Source organism: Seriola lalandi, unplaced genomic scaffold, assembly GCF_002814215.2.
Source record: "Seriola lalandi dorsalis isolate HSWRI2012SDOR001 ecotype SW California unplaced genomic scaffold, Sedor1 jcf7180002054609, whole genome shotgun sequence".
Classification (NCBI taxonomy): domain Eukaryota; kingdom Metazoa; phylum Chordata; class Actinopteri; order Carangiformes; family Carangidae; genus Seriola; species Seriola lalandi.
In genome coordinates, this window is record NW_019525162.1 from 91507 (window position 1) to 114712 (window position 23206).

The 23206-nt window shown below is 38.8% G+C and overlaps 1 protein-coding gene across 1 annotated transcript; it reads right to left on the minus strand.

The window, feature by feature from the left end:
• Positions 1–6875: 6875 nt before the first annotated feature.
• On the minus strand, positions 6876–22089 carry myrfl (myelin regulatory factor like). Its single transcript, XM_023419696.2, has 24 exons — positions 21793–22089; positions 19483–19650; positions 18869–18962; positions 17904–17965; positions 17338–17776; positions 16127–16342; positions 15816–16011; positions 15617–15693; positions 15382–15492; positions 15195–15285; positions 14892–15092; positions 14632–14740; positions 14429–14538; positions 14145–14290; positions 13322–13483; positions 13139–13210; positions 12148–12194; positions 11570–11731; positions 11390–11437; positions 11220–11304; positions 11042–11116; positions 10277–10388; positions 8660–8731; positions 6876–8036 (listed from the first exon to the last, which is right to left on the minus strand). The coding sequence occupies exons 2-24, from the start codon at positions 19553–19555 to the stop codon at positions 7944–7946; spliced, it is 2853 nt and encodes a 950-aa protein (XP_023275464.1). The 5' UTR covers positions 19556–19650; positions 21793–22089; the 3' UTR covers positions 6876–7943.
• Positions 22090–23206: the final 1117 nt, after the last annotated feature.

Genomic DNA, 23206 nt, shown 5'->3' on the forward strand with positions numbered 1-23206 from the left:
AACCCATTTTGTCAGACCAACAGTCAAAATCACAACATTTTGAGGCTACAATCATATAAAACTGGTGAAACTAGCAAATAGTCACATGTAAGAACAGGTTTTTGTAAATCAGGCCATGGATAAATTGAGAAAGATGCTCGGTATACGTAACAAAATAAATATATACAATCTCAGTGTTTAGTAGCTGTTTTGGCTATTATTATATCATTTATGTTTCAGCACATACCAGAAGTCAGCATAAATCCACATGACATGTATTCCACAATAACTCCAAAAGGGGGTGCTGTCAGTCTTCCTTGAGCTGACAGGAAGACCTTGTTAATCTGCCATCATTTCATAAAATAGATTTTAGCCTTAAGATCATTTTTGGAAAGGAGCATCAGACTATTTAAAACCACAGAGTCCGGTCAGAGGCCAGTTGTTACTTTAGAGGCACCAGTTAAATTAACTATAAAAGCCACCACTCCATCTGTTTCTGTGGACTCAGCAGCATTAAAGTCAGTCCAGTGGTTTCGACTGTTCCCTCTGCAGTCACATGAGGACATAAAAAGTGAAATCAAAATTAAACAAAAGTTTCGTGTTTGGATTCTGCTGCAGAAATCTCTCTTTGAGGAGTACAGCAGGAAATAATGGACCTTAGATGGAGGAGTAGACCAAATTTATTTTCAGGTAAAAAAAAAGAGAGAAAGAAGTGAAAACAGAAATAATTTCATGATATTTCTACATCATCCCTTCTTCTTCAGCGCCCGTCTCCTGCCTTTGTGATTGGCAGCCTGGACGGGCAGACAGTAGATGTGCATGGGGAACTTCTTGAAGTAGCTGCTGACCCAGGGTCTGTGGGAGATAACAACAGAAAACAAAGTCCCTGTGTGATAACATTGACACAAATGAAGGTTTAAGGTTTCACTCACCCACAGAATTATGCCAGATTTTTTAAACCAATAGATTAATTGTTGCTGTTGCCACATTGTCTGCCGTTATATGTATATATTTCAGTTTGTTAGGTCAGCTCGTCTTTTTTCTTCACTTCTATTCAGTTTTTGCAAAGTTAATATTGTCTGAGTCTCGTTCTGTTCAGTTGACCTCTTTTATGGGCCCAGAACTTTATTGCATATTTCGCAAACTGTTATTTTCTTCATTTCGGGTAAGTAAAAATTCCTCTTTTCTCTGCCTGCCAGCTCGTTCCCTCACACCCTGACTCCAACATTTGCTGCTCTTCAAACTTTTTAAACTAACAGAATGAACATAAACTGACAAGAAAACTAATCAATAAATTCTTCATGCGAGTTAAGTGGGTGAATGTGCAGTAGACATTCTGTTTGAGGTTCAGCTTTGCAGTTATCTTATGATACGCTGGCTCAGACTCAGGTAACAGAGGTTTTTCCATAGCTGCTTGTTCTCCTGTTGACGCAGGAATTCAGCTTCTCGCTGACGCTCCAAATCCAGACGCAGAGTTTCCCGAAGCTCCGCCTCGATACGACCCAACTGAAACACACACACAGAAATAATAAGCTTTAAATTCTGATCTGAACGCGGCGACGTGGGAGACCGTTATGTAGCATGTGGCTATTTGGTAATATTAAATATTTTGCTTATACTACTCTACAATTATATTAGGGAGAACCAGCTCTACCCACGGTACATGGAGGTCCACACAGAGCCTCACATACTCCCTCTGACGACAAAACTTACATTACTCTGACCTTTGCATACTCCTGAATATGTCAAGTATAGCGCTAGCCTACCGGAGAGGGGCTTAGCTAATGGTTAATTCAATATAAGGTTGCAGGATATTTTTACGCTTCTTATTCATACATTAAATTTGGTATCCAAATAACATTAAAATACTATGTTAAAAACATAACTGTAGATGAAAACAAGTTTTGGAACTGTGAAAAAAACAATTACAGCAGGTATTGAAATATTTTATATATATATATATATATATATATATATATATATATATATATATATGTATAGTTCAGAATTTAAAAAAACAACAACAAAGCACCATGAAAATTTTGTATCTGCAAATACTGATTATTTTCATAATCATTTAACCTGCAGATTCGTTTTTTTGATTCATCAATTGATTATTTGGCCTTTAAAGTGTAAAAAAGTAAAGTAAAAGTAAAAAAATGTCAAACATAAATTTTGCAGAGACCAAAGAAATATCATGAAATTGCTTGTTCTGTGTGACCAACAGTCAAAAACGCAACAATATTGAACTTAAAATTACATAAAACTGAGAGAAAGGAGCAAATGATCCCATTGGAGAACCTTACAATGATTAATTGATTATCAACATATCATATTTTTCTGTCAATCAATCCTCAGATTAATCGATTAATCATTTCAGCTGTAGTTTGTTTGATTGTATTATCTGCTCAGGTAATGAGGAAATGTTTCATTCTGACCTCAGGAGGAAGCCGTTCGACGCCACACCTCAGGTAAAACAAACCACAAGTGGTGAGATTGTAATCATTTTTAAGTCCTACCTCCTCCAGCAGACTCCTGTTGTCCTCCACCTTCCTTTGCTGCTCGTGCAAAGCAAGAGACGCCGGAACAGACAGACACCTCACTATCCGTCTCTCCACCTCGTCCACACCTGGTTTACCTGCTCCACCTGTCTGCTGCTGCTGTTGGACGATTGGAGGCAGGAAACAGGTGCTGACAGAGGGAGAGAGAGTGATGAGTTCGTATTTCACCTCATCGTGTTGTGATATTGTCGAGCAGCAGCTGAGTGGTAGAGCTAATGAACGCTCACACACACACACATTCTTGTCTTACGGTATTCGTGAGGACCTGTAATTCCAGAGCTCCTAACCTAAACTTAACTTAAATCTAAACATTAAACATATCCTAACCTTAAAATTTGATTATTTACATGAAGGAAACTTGGTTTTGTCCCCATAACGTGTCAATACTAACTTAGGTCCCCACAACATGAGTAATACCAGGAGTCCACACACACACACAAACTGATCTTGCATGTAAACTAATTTCCATTCAGATTTGTTTACAGTCTGGTCGGTGTCTGCTCACAGTAACGTATCCCTCTGTCAAGGTCGCGCTTCGGTGGAGAGTATCTCTCTCTCTCTCTCTCACACACACACACTCTGTCTCTCTCTCTCTCTCTCTCTCTCTTTCTCTCTCTCTCTCTCTCTTATCAGATTGATCCATTCAGACTGAGTTTCCATTCCTCTGCAGACAGTAGTAATGTTTCCATTCAAACTTTTATGATTTGTTTTACATTTTATTCCATTTATATACAAAAAAATACTGTTGTCAACAAATGTAAAAACCTATAATCATTATATTTATTATTATATCCCTTTGTTTTTCATCTGACCTTGACCATGATTTAAATGTGAACTCAATATCCTCTATGTGTCACATGACCTCAGTGACTGTACCTTAAATGAGCAAGTTAACATTTTGGGTTAATACCCAAAGTCTAATACCACTATCACATCTGCAAATTAAATATGAAGCTACAGCATAGGCGAAGTCACGTACATCAAGATATCTTTCTTAGACTTATAAATATAAAACCTCCATGTGTTAAAAGAATTTTTAATTATTCCACTGACTTTTCTTGCAGTTCGAGGTAGCTCACCAAGTTATAATGACTGTCTATGGAGAAAATGGAGATTCTATGTTGCAATACCACGAGTGGCCACTGGGGCAAGACTGAGAGGCGTCCCCATATCACTTATTCTCCGTACCTTTACTCTCTTTCCAAAAATGCTGAATTGTCTTCAGTTTCTTTCCAATTCCCAATGTCATGTTTACAAACAAGCAGATAACAGATTGAAAAATAAAAAAGTAAAAACTTATGAACTTGAAGCTATCAGAAAACTTCCTCTCATATAGTCATGAATAGTGGATTGGGTTTTAAACTGTGTGGCATGAATGCATCATCACTCCTGTGCTACTTTCCAACCAATCAGCTGCTCTGTTACCTGTGTTCCCTGCTGTCCGACTCCTCCTTAATCTTGGAGAGATGTCGAGCTCCCATCCTGCCCTGCAACACACACACACACACACACACACACACACACACACACACACACACACACACACACCACACACCACACAGACACACAACACACAGAGAGGATAGAGTGTCAGTTAATTACATGTTCTCAGTGGACAGACGGAAGCTGGAAAGTGGCGGACAAAGACAGTTTCCCTCGACGACAGTTACCGTGGTGACAGGAGACATCTGTCAGTCTCCGGGCTGACAGATGACACCACACACAAACACACACTGTGACAACTGAGTAGAGATTAGTTACCTGTATCAGCTTAGGAACGTTACACCTGGTTTTAGTTTAGTCTGGATTGTCAGTTTCCATCAGATCCACAAAGATCCGACCAAGTTTAAAAAGAAAGTTTCTGTGTATTTTCTTATTTGACAAATTCATATAAACTTAGATAAACAATCTGAAGCTCATCTAGCGCCCCCCACAGACTTTTATGTTAATTACAGCCCTTAACATTAAAAGCAAAGTGATAATTTGTTTATTCTTAGAGCCAAAAATGTAAAATGTTTGTCCTGAAGGCAGCATCAGAATTATCCACAATGGAAGGTTTTTTCAATAGTTTAAGAGTTATCTTGGACGACGGTGTGGACCGTTATATTTTACATTTGTAAACTGGTACGACCTGTTGTCCGACCATATTCGAAATCAAGTTTTGATAGTTTTCCTGAATGGCCACATTGAGTTGAGAAAAGATTCAAACCAATTTCTCACTTTTTCACAGGTAACCAACCACTGAGTGAAGTGGGCATGAATGTTTTGGAAACTTACAGAAATATTTGGACCTAGACTCTTCTAATCCGATGCCTGAAACATATAGGGAGGATTTCCGTAGGTATCCAACCACCCAACAAGCATTTCATATGGCCCATCAGGTATCAGTGTTTTTGATGAGTCACCTCTCACTCAGGGACGTGTGAAGAAAAACACCCAATAATGTGTGATCCTCTTTTTCCAGGTGACCACCAAACGATCCTTCACTGAGTTTCAACTAATCAAAGCGTCACCATGAAAATCATATTTCATGTATAAATGTGGCAAATTTGCCAAAGACGTCTCGTGTGATTGTTGTTTGTGACCTGAAATCGCAAGTAAGACAGAACTTGCCAGGGGTCACTTTTTAATTTTTCAGAATTTTTTCAAAACAATTTAAAGGGAAATGCGTTAGGCATTCCAGATAAAAGTGGACAATTATTATTCTTTACAGTTTTGAAGTTATGTGGTGCAGTATTTAATCCTCACAAGTTTAATGGAAACAGAATGATTCCCTATGCTGAACTTAACTGCCACAGCATGTTAGCCATTGTACAATTATTCTCAAATTGTTAAAGCACAAGCTTTATCTTAAAATACGTCCCCTGATATGTACTTTTTCCTCTGGTATAAATCTTGCATATAGATTATGACATTATGATATCACCGTCTAAGTAAAGGTGATCCCTTTCAGACCTGAAGCTCATAACGTCAGAGAAAACATTAAACCAGCTCACGAGCTTCAGCTTTTAGGGTAAGGAATTAGGTTGAATACAACTGTCAGCCATTTATTTAAAATGGCTATACCACTGGTTTTAACCTGTAAAAACATGCAAAACATGTACAAATACAAATACAAATACCCAGCAAATTATTTGATTGAAATAGTTTTCCATCCTTTCACGGCTGAGTTATATGTTTTTTTTTTTAATGTACAAAATTGAAAAGAATCTGAGAGTTGAATTTGGTACCAGTGTTTATTCAGTTTCTTGATAAAAACATGTAATTAAACCATCAAGAAATGAGATGTTTCTTAATAAAAAAATCTCCATTCAGTAATATAAAATCAGTTCTTGCGCTGCTCACTGTCATATGAAGCAATATGTATTGCATGCAGATACTTACATTGTGCTGAGCGTCCATCTCTGTCTGCTGCTCTGTGTATGTTTGTGTTTCCGTCCTGCAACTTTACCTTCCTCTCTGCAGCTGATCTGTTTGTCTCAGACACCTAATTAGTTTGGTGTTTCTGCTGCACCTCCTCCACCTGAATTAGTCATCAGTGTGTTTGTGTCATCTGAAGGACCACACATGAAAAAGAAAAAAACAGACCTATCTCCTAAAAACTGCATTCGTATACAACAAATCCTCAGTGATGTCATGCAGAATCTATATCAAGATGGACCTTCTTCTCTGGTGATACGGTTCATTTATGAGAACATTTTCACATTAAAAAACTTGTTTCTGAAGGGTAAACAGAGGTGCAAGAAAACAAAAATAAAGTCCAAGTCAAGTCAAGTTCAAGTCCTTCTAGCACTGTGGGGACGCTGACTTTACACAGAATTATGGGGACACACCACGATTCTGGGGATTAAAGAGTATGTCCCTTTCATTTTTTCGTGTGTTTTAGGGGTTAGGGTTAGAATGAAATTTACATTACGCTCAGGGTAAGACACTGGGGAATGAATTTAAATTAAAAAAAACATTGTTTAGCAAGTTACTTGCAAGTCTCAAGTCTTTGCAATGAAGTCCTGAATCAAGACCAAGTCGTTAACTTTGTGTTTTGGGTCTTGAGCAAGTAATTATGGAAGTAGGAACAGCAGCTACGTCAAGCTAATGTTTCTGCTGTCAACTATTAATGACAGATAGATAAAGTCCCCATAAGGACATTGCTGATTTTTATTGATTTTAAAAGACAGCGTTTAGGCTACCAAATCTTGTATCCAAAGATCGTTACCAATTTAACACTAGCTCTTGGCTAATATCGCCTTAAGCTAGCAAAAGAAGTCACTTCATTGCTACGTAAAATGATAAATATCAAAATGTTAGAGTCAAATAAAGGATATCACAAAGATATGATGCAATTTTAAATATTTTATTAAACTACCTCACTGTTTATTAGCTTTTTTCACATAAAGCAGAGCAGTCAGGATTCAGTCACATAGAAAATATTCATTTTAACAGCTTCACACACAAACCATATCAATGTTAGTTTTTAACAAGTAACTTTAACACTTTGCTTCAGTCAGACCACTGTTGTTACTGCTGGAGTTTACAGCACTATTTTCTTAACCTGCTCTTTAATTACTGCTTGAGTGTTTAAAGGCTTTTAAAAATTCTGTGATTACTATCAGAGTTCACACAAGAAAAGCTTAACTTCCATAACTGTGATTTAATTTTTTCACTCTTAAATGTAAATTAAATTTTGGGTTTCACATTTAGAAACATGTCGTTCAAAATTACAAGTTTAAACACCAAAATGATGAGATCAAAATTCATGTTTTATTCAGAGAAATCTCATGAAGTTCTCAAAGTTTTCTTAGAGTTCAGAGATTAATCTCAGAATTCATTGTGTTTTTCACACAGATAAAATCCTGTTCCGTAATAATGAGACATACTGCTTTTACAGAAAAAGTCTACAAGTGTCAGCAAACTAGCGAATAACTAAAAATCAAGACTAACAAAACTTTCAATTTCATTAATTACATTAATATCAATTATAGTGAATAAAATTAGAGCTCCATTTACTGATTTTTGTACATAATTGTCAATATAGTGAATTTCAATGTGCTGCAAATTAATCTTTGATGTCTTGAATTATGAGAGGTAAACTTTGACCTAATCTTTTCATCAGTTCAGTCTCCATCGTGATGTTGCTCTGTTGGTCTATTGTCTCTACTAGTTTAACACTATCTAGCGTGTGTTATCTGATCTGAGATGAACTTCCACTGCTGAACAATTTTTAAAATGATGCAGTATAGTATATATCACTATAAAAAATGTATTTGCATCTTCAAAATACAACAGCAGAAGTGATGTTCTTCAGTAGCAGTCCGCTTCAGTTTCTCTGATTATCATCTTTGTGAGGACAAAGCAAATATTTCATATATTTACATTTAATATATTCAAATTTAATGTTTACTTTGTCTATGAGTCTGTGCAGTGTCTGTAGAAGTGGAAAATGTAGTCAGTGAAGAGCGCCCCCGAGAAATGATGGTCAGTACTGCAGTCTGCTTGACCCTGGAGAAAGACATACGTTTATATTAATATAGTAAATACTACAAAATAAAGGTTGTTGTGTGTCTGTAGATATAATCAGTAATGTTTCAGGTAAGAGTGGATGAGATAATGTTTCCAAATGCAGCTTAAAAACTCAGTAAACTCAGCTTTACTAGCTAACGAAATGACAGAGTTTGTTTGGCTTTAGCTGGCATAGAACTCCATTGTTTCCAAAATGTGGATTAATACGCCGCTCAAAATAGTCCCCAACAAATGTGCTATTTCCCCCTGTTTGTTCAGTAAAAACTTGTGTCCAGATGTTTGTGGAAATAATGAGCATTTAAAAGAAAATTTAAAAAAATAAAAATTTGTGAACTGTTTTTAAAGATTTCCATCTTCGCTAGGAACCAATGGGCTTCGAGCTGAGAGCAACAAACATGGTGGTAAAGTCAGAGAGTGTCGAGTAAAATTCTCTTGGTTTTGATTTGAGAAAAATATAGAATATCACCAGACCTATCCTTAAAGACTTTTGTAAAAATCTCAGACTCAGTATCAATAATATCAATATCTACTTCAGTCATATGAAAGCCGCCTATATAGAAGGAAAAGACAGGAGGAAAGAAAAATAGTTTTCAGCTTCTTACAGCCACTGTGGAGCGGAAGTGATATGAGCTGTGGTAAAGACGAGCCACGTGGAGAGGCCATTCATGTTCTCCCTGTAGAAACAGACAAAGAAACACACCAATAAGGTCTCAGATCTAACTAAACATACAGTTTTCCACTTAAACTCTGGGATCTCGGCTAGATTTTAAAACAAAGTTCTGTGGGTTTGAACAATATTTGGCTGCACAGCCTGTTTGTTAAGGGTATTTAATTTACAGTAAAATCTGTCAGATCAGACACATCTTTGTCAAACTCCCCTTTCCAAATCCATAATGCATGGTAGGGCTGCAACTATATTATCTATTAATCCACAGATTCTCGTCTCAATTATTTGTTTTGCGTCGAAAAACATCCATCACACTTTCTTAAGGCCCAAGTGACGCTTTGTCCAAAACATAAAAATATTACATAAGACAGAGAAAAGCAGCAAATCCCCACAAATGAGAAGCTGGAAATGGAAACTGTTTGGCACTTTTACTTAAAGACATTATATTTAAAGTGTTGTCAAAACTTTTCTATTGATCGACTGATTTAACTTTTAACTTTACAAATAAAAATCAAGACTGAAACCATAGACATAAAGTTTTAGTGCTGAATTGTTTTTGCTCTCTGGGCAGCGCTGTCCTTTAGAAATATTTGTAAAATCAGAATACAATCTGCACTTTTATAGAAACTGGGACAGACAAAATAGTATTATGGAAAACAGAACAATCAAATTTGCCTTAAAAAATATCCCTATTATATATGTGTTTTGTCTATGATGCTATTCATTATGTGTATGGTCTGTTAACATGTGGGTCACTGTGTGATGGGTGTCTGTGTCCTGGATTAGTGTGAGCGTGGCTGTGATTAGCATGTTGTCATCCTAATGTGAGAAAACCCTGCCACACATCCATTATTAATCAGTGTTTCCCCACTCTTCCTGCATTATTAACTGTAATGGTAACTGGGTTAGTGGACTGGAACCTCAGTGACTCTCAAACCAACACAGACATAAAGACAAACAAAGGTACAGCTACAACATTGATGTCAATTTAGGTTTTTAGGGATGTTTTCTAATGATTCCAAGTTCCACACAAATCCAGCAAAGACCCCAAATTTACCTCTTTTTATACTTCAAGTTGATTAAGCATGTGCGTGTGTTTTCCAGCATTTTATCAAGAATTAATGTTTAATTTACTGTTATGAAATCACTGTCAAATTGGAGAATAAGTGGGATGGGAAATTATAAAGCTTTTTTAATGCTAAGTGTTGTCTATCCATGCTAATGACAAAACAAAATATACAGTATCTATTTTAAATACTTGAGTAAGAGTATGTTTTTCTACAAAACTCTATCATTTAACAACAACATAAGCAAAATGTATATTTTTTTGTCCGACAAAAAAAAAGAAGCTCTGAATTAAATACAGGATAAAATTAATGAAGTTATTTGCTACAAACAAAAATCAGATATCAAAAATATGTCCATGGTTTTTCTTTATACAACCATGTCTAATTAATCAGAAACAGCAAAATGTGTATATACAGTGTCAGTTTACATTACTGGATTACATATTAAATAATCAATCAATCACTGGTCATGTTGATCTGTTTACCTGTGTGTTTAATGGGTATACGCTCCCTGTGACAGTGTTAACATCCAGCAGAGAGGAGCAGGCCGCTGACTCATCGAAGCTACACAGATGGACCACCAGCAGCTCCGTAGAGCTACACAGAAACAAAATACATGGAAACATTTTCATTTACTTTAATATTTTAAGTATTAGTCTTTACTTAAAACACAATTGATTAGAATCAGTTCTGTTTTACCCAAACTGTTAGCTAGCTCAGGAGCCAGCAGACTCATGTTTACATGCTAACGGAAGTTTCAAAGAGCTATTAGCCAGTAAGCTAATCAGCTGCATTAGAGCTTTAGTGAGAAAAAAATGGTTTTACTGTGTCTCAGTCACATATATTGTGTATTAATACTATAAACTACATGTTAACAGTGACTATAAGAAATTATAATTTGCAGTATTTCAGAAAGTGTGATGAATATTGACGTTAGTTAGCACACCTTGTAAACAAGTGATTCTACTTAGCATTATAGACTCAAAACACAACTAGAAATTGTATGTATGAAGCAGCTGGAACATTTTATTGTTAGCTAGCTACTCTTACATTTAATATATATCTATATCGAAAACTAAAATTAAAAGAAAAATGAAATAATCCAAGGTCTTAATGGTGATGTTAAATTGTTACATGTTAACCATGGCTCACCTGAAAGCCGATTTATATTGTTTTGTGTACTTTTGGGTTTGAATGGAAGTGTTTAGAGCAGATAATAGTTCAATTTTATACTGTCAGTCAACACTTACTTCATGAGCAGGGTAACTCTCATGTTGACTGGGACAAACTGGCTAATGGGAACTCTGTAGGCGTATCTACCAGGCCTGAAGGAGACACAAGAAAATGATAAAAAAATGTTTTCAACCCATCGTATCATACTGATAATACAGTAATTATGGTGTAGTTTTTCTGTCTTTCTGTACTTACCCACATTCATCTCTTAGACAATATTTGCTGTCAATCAGCTGCTGGTTCTCTTTGATCCTGAAAGAATGGATGGTGGTGTTTGTCCCTGATAGAGAGGGAGACAGTGAATGATAGGGATGTTCCAAAGTTTTCATCAAATTGTTAATTAATTAAAAGATGTGCACACTTACAGTCTTTGGCACTTTTCAGCTTGCGATAAAGTTTTTCTTTTCTATTTTCTGAGGAGGAAAAACACACCAAACATTAAACCAGATATTAGCAACACAAACTCATGTTATGTCATGTCATGCATAAATTTACTTAACTTAACATATTCATTAATGTGTTAACACCAATAAGCACGTGATTACCTGCAATATCAGGCTTTTCTGTTCCACCTGATTCAATGGCGGTGGCGTTGAAGTCAGTGCTGCCCTTTGCTGGTGAAGGGCAGCAGTACACCTTATCACAGTAAAACAGGTCACAGAAGTCAATCTCTGGGGGCCAGGGGCCGGGTGGCCTGGTTGGCGGGACTGGAAAAAAGATTGGGAACATGGAAAAATAATAGTTGTGAAATAAAAGTTGGAATTTTATCAAATTTATGAGATTAATTTTAGCATTTAATTAACTCTAGTGATTCTTTTATTTTTCAGTACTACCAATATTTACTGGGTCAACAGAAGTTAGCATAAGTGAATGTGAATGAATGAATGACTGAATGAACTCATTCATTTATCAGTAGCTATTTTTACTCAGAGGTTATCTAATATTACTTTGGACTCTGGATTATCCTGATTATCCATGTACACGGGATACTGAACAATGATTATTCGGATAATCATTATCATATTACCTGCATGATAAGCATGAAATGAACAGCATTTCTTTACATCCTCTATGTCACTATGACAGTGTAAACACAAGTCAGTTTTGTGAGGCTGTACTTTACCTGTGCTGGTCCAAGCTGTGGACTGCATAGGAACCACGCTCCCATTACTGACAGACAGAAACACCAATCAGCACAACAACACACAGAACACTGATGTCATGCAATTAAGTTGTTATTATAAAATTTGAACACGCACCAACCTAGGAAATATTTTGATAAAAAGTTTACATTTAAAATTCCAGAATGGAGCAATGATAATATTGTTACTACGTGGTTGCTAAGGAACCTACAGGGTTGGGTGTTACCAGGTGGTTGCTAGGGTGTTGCAAGGTGGTTGCAAGGTGACTGTCAGCGGTTATAAAGGGAGCGTTGCTAGATAATTGCAACAAAGCTGTCTGTAATTTGTTACGAACAGAATATTAATTGTGGGGTGTTAATCTGTGGTTGAAGGAAACTGTCAGTGGCTCCAGAAGGAAAACTCATGGTAAAGTATCACTCAATGGTTGCCAGGTGACTGCCAATGGTTACTAGGATTTTACCAGGTAGTGACTAGGATGTTACTAGATGGTTGTTAGGGGCCTAGTAGCTGAAGTGTTCCTCTACCAATAGTTATTAAGGGTATACTATTGGCACAATGTTACTAGGTGGTTACCAGATGACTACCATTGGTTACAGAAGGAATACGAATGGTAAGATGTTACTAGTTGGTTTTCAGGCAACTGACAGTGGTTGCTAAAATGTTACTAGGTGGAAAAAATAGGGTGTTGCTGAGTGGTTGCCAGGTGACTGTCTGTTGTTACTAGGAAGATACTATGTAGATGTTGTGTAACTGTGTGTTTCTTAACACGAAACAGTTTGTCTAATGGTTGAGTGGTGGCGAAGGTGTTTGTCAGGGGTTGCTAGGAGACTCTTAATGGTTGTAGGGGTGTTACCAGGTTTTCGCTCGGGGATGGTGGTTGCTAAGTGTTATGATGATGATGGTGATTGCTGGGCTTTTAGTATGTCTACATAAGTCCTGTGGCCTATTACAGTAAAAACGATGGTTGCTTACCTGTTGTCCGGAAAGCCAGTCAAGTCTTTCTCCTTCAAATTTAGCAGGTACAGAGCAGTGATAGAGATGATGCTGCAGACACACACACACCATAATTGTTTTAAATTAATATTAATCAATTTTTCTCTCTCAATTTGACTTTTTAACTATTTAGTAAAATCAGTAAGTGGCATCAAGCTTCACCAGAAAGCCATGGTGGCCAGCAGGCTGTAGGCGCTGGCCTGGAAGGCCTTATGCTGCAGACAGTGGCTGTATTTCTGACTGCAGCCCTCCTTCTGGACTTTCCCAGTCTTACAAGTGTCAGTACTCGGCATCGTCGACACACTGCCGTTTCTTCTGGGTTTCCTATTGGAGAAAACACATAGGACAAGAATTAAAGCTTTTATTTTGAAATCACTTATGGATCCAGTGATATTTTCGATTTGTTTGTTTATTAAAACTAAATTAATGCAGTTAATTTCTATGTGCTTTGTGAAGTGTTTTAACGAAGATTTATCAGTGAGTAACTTTCAACACTTTTCAAACAGTCTGTGATCTTGAGCACAGTTCAGATCACAGCACCTTTCGACAAGCCACAGGTAAAACTACAGCTCAGCAGGTGACCATTTTGTGTAGTTTGTTCATAACTTCATCCTGGTTTTGTAGTGGCAATGATTTCTGGTCAATTAAAGCCGCTGCGCTTCAGTCACACACAGTAGCCTTCAAAACCTTGGTTGTCCTTGAACTGTGATTTGCATAACACAATAATTCCGCTATTATGCAATACACACATACTCATACACACATACATGCACACACACACATACACACACACTTTTCATCAGCACTTTTCCATGGCGCTGTTTTCTGTGCAGTTGTGATGAGACATTTATGTTCGTTTATAGGTTTCTTTTGTTTGTTTGTTAAATATGATGCCACCTCTGCTGCAATACTTAATTGTTATTTTGTCGACACCTGTAGATGTTATATCTATAATAACAGGGGTGGAAAATGAAAAGATAAGTACTCTGTGGATCGCAGGCTTCCCGTCAGGCTCTTCAGTTTAGCCAGTCGGCGGTTCCAGACCTCCAGGTCTTGGATCCGAGTCTCCAGGTTGTCGGTGAGCTTCGACAGCTGCTGCACCGCCCCGATGTTCTCCATGAAGATCTGCTCCTGGAAGAGGAAGAGGAAGCAGCCATCAGAGGGAATACAGATTCTAAACAAATTCCTTGATAACTTTAACCAGCCATCAGAGGGAATACAGATTCTAAACAACACAGTCCGGGGGCGAGAAGAAAGGAAGAGGACTACCTTGTCTACCATGAGGAAATTAGGAATCCTCTCTCCATCGGAACAGGTGACGTCTCCGACTTCCTTCACCGCTGACGGCAGCAGCTCCTTCACCTCCTGAGCTATTATACCTGAAATATCAACATTATTATTATAATACATTCAAGCTAATCACAATTTACACAACATCACACTCACCTGTTGGGATGATAAATGACAGTTACCTGTCTGGTGGGTGTGGTCCATTCCCATGGTGGAGGCAAACTCTGGTTTATAATCAAACTCGACTATTCTCATCTGAGTGATTCTTTTCAGCTGCTGCTCAGAGTCGACCTGACACAAAAAGATGAGAGAATTTCAGGTAATTAATTGGTAAATTAATTGATAAAGTGCAGAATCAGAAAACTAAATTTGACAAAGAATTTAAAATGAGTAAAATTCAATAATAAAAACTCATCATTTCCTCATAATTTAATTGTCTTACCTCCTGTATATTTTCTTTGACACGGCAGTCGGATGGCTGCATGATGGCGCCCATCACCTTGGCGTTACCGCAGACGACCAGCGCCTCATCTGGGGAGTCTGTGTTGATGCCCACCCGACCCTGGCAGACCACAGCGTCCTGCACCCCCCCACGCTGCCACAGGGGATCCCCATCTGTCTCAAACTGACCGGGGTTTGAAGCCTGGCGGAAGGAGATGACTATTAGACTCAAAGATCTATGTTTGAAATGTGGGTCGCTGACTTATTGATTTATAGTTGATTGGTTCATAATTGGTGTTGTTACCCTGACAATGATTCTTTCTGACACCAGAGCTGTCAGGAGAAAGGTGTCCTCTCCCACTGCAGCGTATAGACCAACCACCATCTGAAAATACCTGCAAACACACACAGATAGAGTTAGCATGTAGCTCCTCTCTGACCGGTTCATTCATTTATATGATATTCATAAAGAATAACCCTTTCTCACATACCTCTGGTCAGGGTTGGGTTTGCCTTTCTTCCTCATATTATTGGCCGTCGTCTCGCCGAAGTGCAGCCGGCCGAGCGTTACCTTTGTGATCTTACCGCTGGGAAGGTTGACCCTGGATGTTCAGAAGTTATTGTTATTTTTCTATTGTAAATTTACAAGCTTAATTTAAATGTACAAAGTTTGAGCTGGTACAGCTGGTTGCTGGTGCATGCAGGGACTCTTCATCTGTTACCTACCTGACAGGGTGGAAGGGCTTTTTACTGCGGTCGGGCTGGGACTGTTCGATGGTCACCTGGTGGCTTGGAGCTTCCAGCTGTAAGTATATAGGAGGAAACCAAAGGTACTGTGTGCAGTGCAAAAATTAACTCCAGTGCGAGATTAACAATTTCCCCCTGCTTCTAGTGCCTATGAGAGGTTTGAGAGTCCAGTACTCACCTTGATCCCAAACACTTTTATTAGGAAGTGGTCGACCTGCTGTGACCCGCTAGGTGTTCTGACGTATTGTGGCTCTGCAGCCACGCCAATGTGAATGGTGACCTGAAAATGGTTCTTCTTCTGGCAAATGAAAGCCTCGTCAGCTGTGGAATAGTTAAAGCCTTTATCTGTGTCGACGTGGTAGGCAGGAGGAGACCTGGAAACCAAAAACAACCATTCTTGGTGTCCAACACTTTTCATCAAGATATCTCAACAAGTACCAGCCAGATTTAAAATTAAAAACTACTAAATCTGCTGGTTTCTTTACTTACAGTGTCTGGTAGCTGCTGTCGTACAAAGTGCTCCAGTGTCCCAGCCTATATTGCTCCCAGGTCAGAAGCTGGAAGGATCCCAAATTTAGTCCGCCACCACCTACGCCATTCCCTGCACTGCCACCACAAGTCCCATCAGCATCACTGCAGGAAGCATCCATTCCTCCCGCTGGTTCCTCACACTCTGATCTCCTCCTCTTTTTACTTTGCGGGGAGCTGAAGCACGACAAGACAAAAGGATTCAGACCCAATAACTAATTACTGACTGAGTTGCTGTTAACCAAAGTTAAATCTGCACAAACTTTGCTAATCTGAAAGCTGTTTTTTTTTACATCATTATGGCAGGTCTACATATGATTCAAAGGCATGTCAGGAACTGTGATAAATAAGATATAATTTCGGGACAAGAGAGATTATTCTGATTTCCTGGTGAAGAACTACACTACCCTGAGGGTCACCAATGACCCTTCGGTTGCATCTAATGTTTACTCCTATTTGTCATTATTGGACCTTTGCACTAACCTTGATACAGTGGACTTAAAATGAGTGGAGCATCTTGCTTATTCATCTGAAGATGGGTGGGTAGTCATTTCTGAAATAGCTCTACTCTGGATCCCACCTCAGCCACAAAGAGTGATCTCTGGTGCTATTTGTAATGCTTCATCCTCTTCTGCCCATATTGTGGTGTCCCACAAGTCTCAATCGTAGGTCCACTACTGTTTTCTGTTGTCATGTTCCCTCTTAAGGACATTAGTTTCAAATATAATATCAATTTACTTTTTTATGCTTATGATACCCTGTTGTATTTACCAATAGTACCTGGTGACAATTGAAGTCTTTTTCTGCTCATTAAGTGCCTAAATGAGATTACTGTGAGCGTTGGATGGCCCACAATTTCTTGCAGCTGATTACTGATTATGTTCAAGCCTAACAATATGCAAAATACATCTGTGAACTCTTGTCCAATTACGAACTGGACTGAAACTTGAAGTCCTCTGGGAAGGGTCTCCTGGCTATTTTTGGATCCAGGTTAGTGGTTAGAGTCAAGGACCAGAGTCCTTGCTGTTAAAGTTCCCTTGCTTTGGAGGACGATCTCAGACTGCTACATCAGTGTCAATGTTTAAGTCCCTTCATATCACGTATTTCTTCAGACAGTTACAAAAATATGAAATGGTGAATTAGTAAAGTAACAATGTAGGAGTCTTGCTTACCAGGGGTGTAGCGTTGGGGCAGAGCCCAGCAAACAGGCCGAAGGAGGCGCAGTTAAATGGGGGCCCATGTCTGGGCCAGCACAGGGTGCAACGTAGCTGTTCGAGGGAGGTAAGGGCGGCGGGGAGGGAGGTGTGGGTGGGGTGTAAACCTGTGAGCAGCTCTGTGGACTCAGGTAGTGTATGTGTTCAGGTGAGTGGTGCGTATGTTGGTGCAGGGGAGCAGGTGCAGCGGGTGGGATGGGCGGTGTCCCAGTCCTGATGTAAGTGTTAGTGAGGCCCAAACTGCGGAGCTGATCGTGGGTCAGCAAGTCAGAGTGGACGTGGGTAGAGCCTCGATCCTTAAAGCTACAGGATGAAGAAGCAGCAGATTGTGTCGCAGGCTGGAAAACCCCCTGGGTGGTCTGCTGGTTGGACCAATATGGCGGCTCGTGATGGAAGTCTGTTAGTTAGAAAATATCATGTAAGCAACAGACACACTTTATAAACAACTATTCACTGGTGGTATATGTCATTTATTTTTTATCAGCACCATTGAAAAACTCGGTGGTTGAAGATGTGAACAGTACCTGGTATCCGTGCAGGTGAACAGGCCTCCGAGCTCGAGTCAGGAGGAGACTCAGGGAGCATGCTGGGAAAAAAATAAAAGAATCAAACAAAAGATACGATGCGCGGTCTGGTTAGCTGGACATGTCTGGACATAAGACAGTGGTGTGAAATAGCCTAGTGTTCACACTGAATGCGATTAATCTCATTGATTACTTGCCATTTGATTTATTCTGATTAACCTTTGATATAATCATCACAAATTTATGTCTTTAGCTTTCTGCCTTTTTTCTTGTGATTTTCTTAGTTTGAACCAGTTCCCTTCAGTAAAGACTGATTTGAAAATGTTTTTTTTGTATCTGTCAATTTCATTTTTTTTTAATTTTTGTGTAATTGTTTATCTGGGAAGTGTGTTTTAGTGTGTTTTAATAGGATCTGATGGTTTTGCAGAGAGCTTTCTGTGCTCAGTAATTACAACCTTTGGTTAGCTGATAACCAATTAGGTCAATGCTGTTTTTATGCATGTTATATAACAGTATGTGTGTCAAAGAATGAAGATAACAGGAAATTTTCCTCATTACTACTACTATTACTCTTTCTACCTCTCTTACTATTACTTTTATTGCTTCAATTGCTTTTAAAGCTGTAAAACATATTTAATTCAACTCCTGGTTCACCTACTATAACAATCTTTGTGTTGGATTTTGTAGATAAGAATTAAATAAATATGGAAATATAAAATCAAATGTTAAAACAAGGATTTGTTTCCAGCAGAGTGAGCTGTTTAAGTTCGTTTCTGTAATGTTTCATCTTCTAATCTGTCTTACTGGATTTGATCAAATTGGATTGGACTGATCAATAACAATAAGGATACAATGCAGGAATTTATGGATTTTACGGTTCAGGTTAGAATCAGGTTTAGGTTAAGGTCAGGGTAAGAATTGGAGTTAGGTGATGGTTGGGGTGTGTATGTGTGTGTGAATCTTACAAGCTGTTGGGATCCATGTCATTGCTGAGGTACTGCTCCAGGATGCTTGTATCCACGGCGACAGAGCTGTCCAACACACCGCTCACATCCTGACCTGCACACGCACATTTTAAATACTGTTTCTGAAAACACCAAAATCCACAGGACTCAAATACAGAAGCTTCAGAAAGTATTCAGACCACTTCACCAAGAATCTCCTCACCGACTCGGACTCAGGGATGACATGAACTTTGAAACTATCTTGAACACCTGACCTTCTTTAATCTCCCTAAGATCTTCCTAAACATCCTTAGGATCATCTCTGAGCCACTTTAATAAACCCACAAAACTCTGCAAGTGCGTCTGCTGATGTATGCTTTTCAAAATAAAAGCAGATTAGTGCACTTCTAGCATCTTTTCAAGCATATAAAGTATATCCTCTGTGATCAGGCGCCAATTCTCTATGTGAATGTACAATATAATATAAAATGTGTAGGAACTGTTCGCTGTAAGTGGTAATTCTCTCTCAGATTTTAAAGCTGCGACAAATCACACCATAAAAAGGTATAAACAAGAGTCTGTAGTATAAGATGATGATATGATGTTAAAGACCCTGATGACATGCAACAGCTCACCACTGAAGAACTGCTGCAGCGCCTCGTTCTCTCCCAGGACCTGGAGAGGCAGCCGGCTGACTCCAGGCTCCATGCTGCCCAGCAGGGGGCACTGAGGCTGGGGAGAGTGGAGGGATCAGGAGGGGCCCCGGCTGGAGCAGCTGCTGCAGCTGCTGCTGGAGACAGACACTGATGGAATGAACAACAACAGGAACAATTAATAAATGAATAAATACAGAGATGTTTTGAAGTGTATTTAATTATAATATTGTTAAAATAACTTATACATAGAAGAATTTAAATGAGTAAAACAGGCCCGTTTTCTTTATTTAAATTGTTCTACAGCTGACTGTAGGTGAAAGGAGGAAAGAAAACAGGTTTATGATGCTGAATTAGCGTCAAATCTGATACTGATACAAAGTTCAAGGTCAAAACCACCGACTACACGCAGGAGAGAAAGCTTAACTCAAAACCTCCTAGGCACACAAAGATATGTTATTTATTTGGGTAATTTTATGGATTGTGAATTTCCTAGAAAGAAGTCATTTGGTTGTAATGGAGACACTGTTTACTTTCTATTAATTCCAGTTAACTTGCCTTTGTGCAGGTTGAAGGCAAACAAACAATTCAGTACTAAACAAATATAGAGAATAACATTTCCTACAGATGCATTTAAATGAATCTAGAAATCAACAACTGCTCACAGACCCTATGTGCTAATGCTCTATGTAATGTCTCAGAAATGTGTTTTTGTGTCCCGCAAACCTCCCTAGAAAGTAATTAAGAAACTACAGAGGCTTTAAAATTACATGTTACCTACATTTGAAAAAGAAATATTCTGAATTAATTCATTCGTGCTTGTGAATAACAAAAGCAGGCATGTTACATTTAATCTGAGTAATATAAAACCAGGCTCACATGATCTCTTGGGGAAACCAAATATGTCATAAGATAAAAAATATAAAATCAAAGACACTGAAGACATCGTTCACCTCCTGGCAGCATGTTTAGCCCACAAGTTGTTCTCCCCACCGTGTTTGTACGATTGGATTCAAACTGTTTGAAAAATCAGGACACATTAAATAAAAAGCAAACTAAAATGATGCCCTTTGCGTTGACACTCCCTTTGCAAATTACTGAAATTCTGGAATTTATAACTATTGTGCAACAAGTTACTGTAGCCGTTCCCACAGTGAACAGATGTTACTGGGCTTTTTCACGGCAGACATTTTGACCTGTTCAGCCCTGGACTTATCGCTTATCGGACTGGCCTACACCGCCAGTGGCGCAAACAGAGACTGATGAGGCCGGTGAAACCTCTAAAACTTCATTGGGGGGGGGTTGACTCTCCCGATCACAGTGGAGGGTGAGTCCAACTATGGTGGCGAGACCTCAGAGAGTTTAAAGGTATGAAGACGGAGGCGGAGGCTGCCGCTCGACAGGTGGGTAACGTTCCCCTGAGCCAGGAAGTCAGTGTTGTTTTGTCCTGTTTGCTCATGTTTCTGAAAGCTAACCCCAACTGGTTAGTGAGCAAGCAGGTCGCATTTGTATGTACGATAATGTTAAATCACTGTTACGCTGTCTGTAGCTCGTCTGTATGTTAGCTTAGCAACAGCAGCTGTAGCAACAGTTGACTATTTTCGTCGTTTGCTCTGTATCACGGTATTTATCCGAACAACGTGCGAAGGCTTTTAAAGCCACAAAGACAAGTTAACTAGCACAGTGGATTTATTTGGTTGGATGTATAATTTGAAATGCTATGCTATATTACACTACCTTCCTCGTTAGCTTAGCAACGAACCTACGGTCCTCTCTTCTGTCACAAAAAACAAATTTAACAACGAACTCTCGCTAGCTTTATAAGCCTGAAAAGTAAAATTAGACATTTTCAGTTGAATTAACTTGAAACTTACCCATTTAGATTAAGTTAAAGAACAGATCAGTTTATTCCACCTCACTCCTGCATGTTGTTTAAAGTGCATAGGTGTCACTAATAACATGAATAACGAAACTGAAGCAGCTAAATGGAATTCAAGCATTATTCATTTCAGTTTTTACACCTGTGCTTTTCCTCCAGAGACACGTCAACTCATAGAGGAACATCAGAGAAAAACACATTTAAATATTATTTTTTATAATACTATTAATTTTGAATTAAGTTTTGCTGTTTTTCTTCATTGTTTCTTCATAATCCGCCTGTAAACACCTGAACTAAAACACGTCTGATGAAATAAAAACGTTGTTTCTGACACTCAGGATCTGATTTGTGCAGAAACAGCAGCTCAGACCTGCTCAACACAAACAGCAGCAGGCATGTTTGTTCAAACTCACCTGTGCGTCTCTCCAAGATGGCCACCGGTCAGTCGATCAGCAGTGATTTGTGTGATTTACACGAGCAGCTCGTCCTCAGGTATAATCCATCTGCTGTGAGGGAGAGTCAGATTTTAGATCCCAACAGTTTCTCCGAATGTGTCCGATTGTTCTTCTTCTTCGTTTTAAAGCTTCAAATGAGAGAATTATTTCCTTTTAGCTAAATCTTCTTCTTCTTCTTCTTGTTTGTGGCGTCCGTGGATTGTCTCTGTCTGTCCGCTGGACTTTGAGCTTTGAACAGGAAAAGGCGAAAGACATTCACACACCTGACACAAGCATATAACACACCTGTGTGTGTGTGGGATGAAGCCATAAACCAGGCTGTCATCATACTGGAAGTGCACACACACACACACACACACACACACACACACACTCATTTCTACAACACATCCCCCAGCCGCTAAACCTGATCTTAACCTAATCCTAACTTTAAACAGCGGCACAGGAAACAACGCACAGACAGTGGGAGGAACAGATTCCACTGAATATCAGCAAATGTCACCTGAAACACTCCGTGTGCAGGACGGCCGGGAAAAAGTCGAAGTAGCTCAGATTTCCTACATCAAGAATATAAAAATCTCTGCTAGTAACAGAGACATAAACATTTGAATAAAGGCTGCAGAGGTTGGATTCACCTCAAAAATACAGAATATAACTCTTGCACACCACTGCCTTTGATGAGTCAATCCAGCAGTTACTCCACTTCATTTAAAGATAAATGAAATGATTCCCGAGGGTATAACAGCTCAATGAATGTAAATGTAATTACAGCTGCAACAAGACAGCACTCAGGTCATCTAATTTAGTCCTGAGGGGAAATTTGATTTAAATGTAATCATGTGTTTATTTTCTGTTTATCCACGGTCTAATCTTTTCCCTTTTTTCCTCTCACTGTGAAGCATGTCATGAAGTCCTCAGCCAGCAGGTGGCAGTACAGGCTTCAGTTCCGTTTCTTCATTGACTTGAATGGTAGAAACCTGTTGCAGAATAATAAATCAAAATATAAGTGAAACGAGATAAATACATAAATATGCTAATCCAATAAGAATTGGTTTTGTAAAAACAACAGTATTAAATAAAATAAAACTAATTCCCACTTGGTGAATGTGAGTCTCCGTCTGTCCAGTAGATGGTGCAACAGGACAGGAGTCCTCTCTTCTGTCCATGTCCTCATTTGCCCCTCATGGGTGATTTGGGGCCTGACTGGAAATATACAATCAATGACACTGATAATAGAAATGTTGCTCATTTCCACTTCCAGCAGTTACAGAGTGTGTTGTTGGTGTTTAAGTCCAGTGTCTTTTAGCTCAGTGTTTGGTCTCCACCAGCTCCTGAGGGAAATGTCCGACTCTTTAGCTGCTAAATGCTCCAG

Coding starts and splice junctions, on each gene's coding strand:
- myrfl (XM_023419696.2), bottom strand. CDS start 19,555: ATGGAGCCTGGAGTCAGCCGGCTGCCTCTCCAGGTCCTGGGAGAGAAC. Junction 15,493..15,616: donor AAGCCCTTCCACCCTGTCAG/GTAGGTAACAGA, acceptor CTGAACATCCAG/GGTCAACCTTCCCAGCGGTA. Junction 8,037..8,659: donor ACTTCCGCTCCACAGTGGCT/GTAAGAAGCTGA, acceptor GTCTTTCTCCAG/GGTCAAGCAGACTGCAGTAC.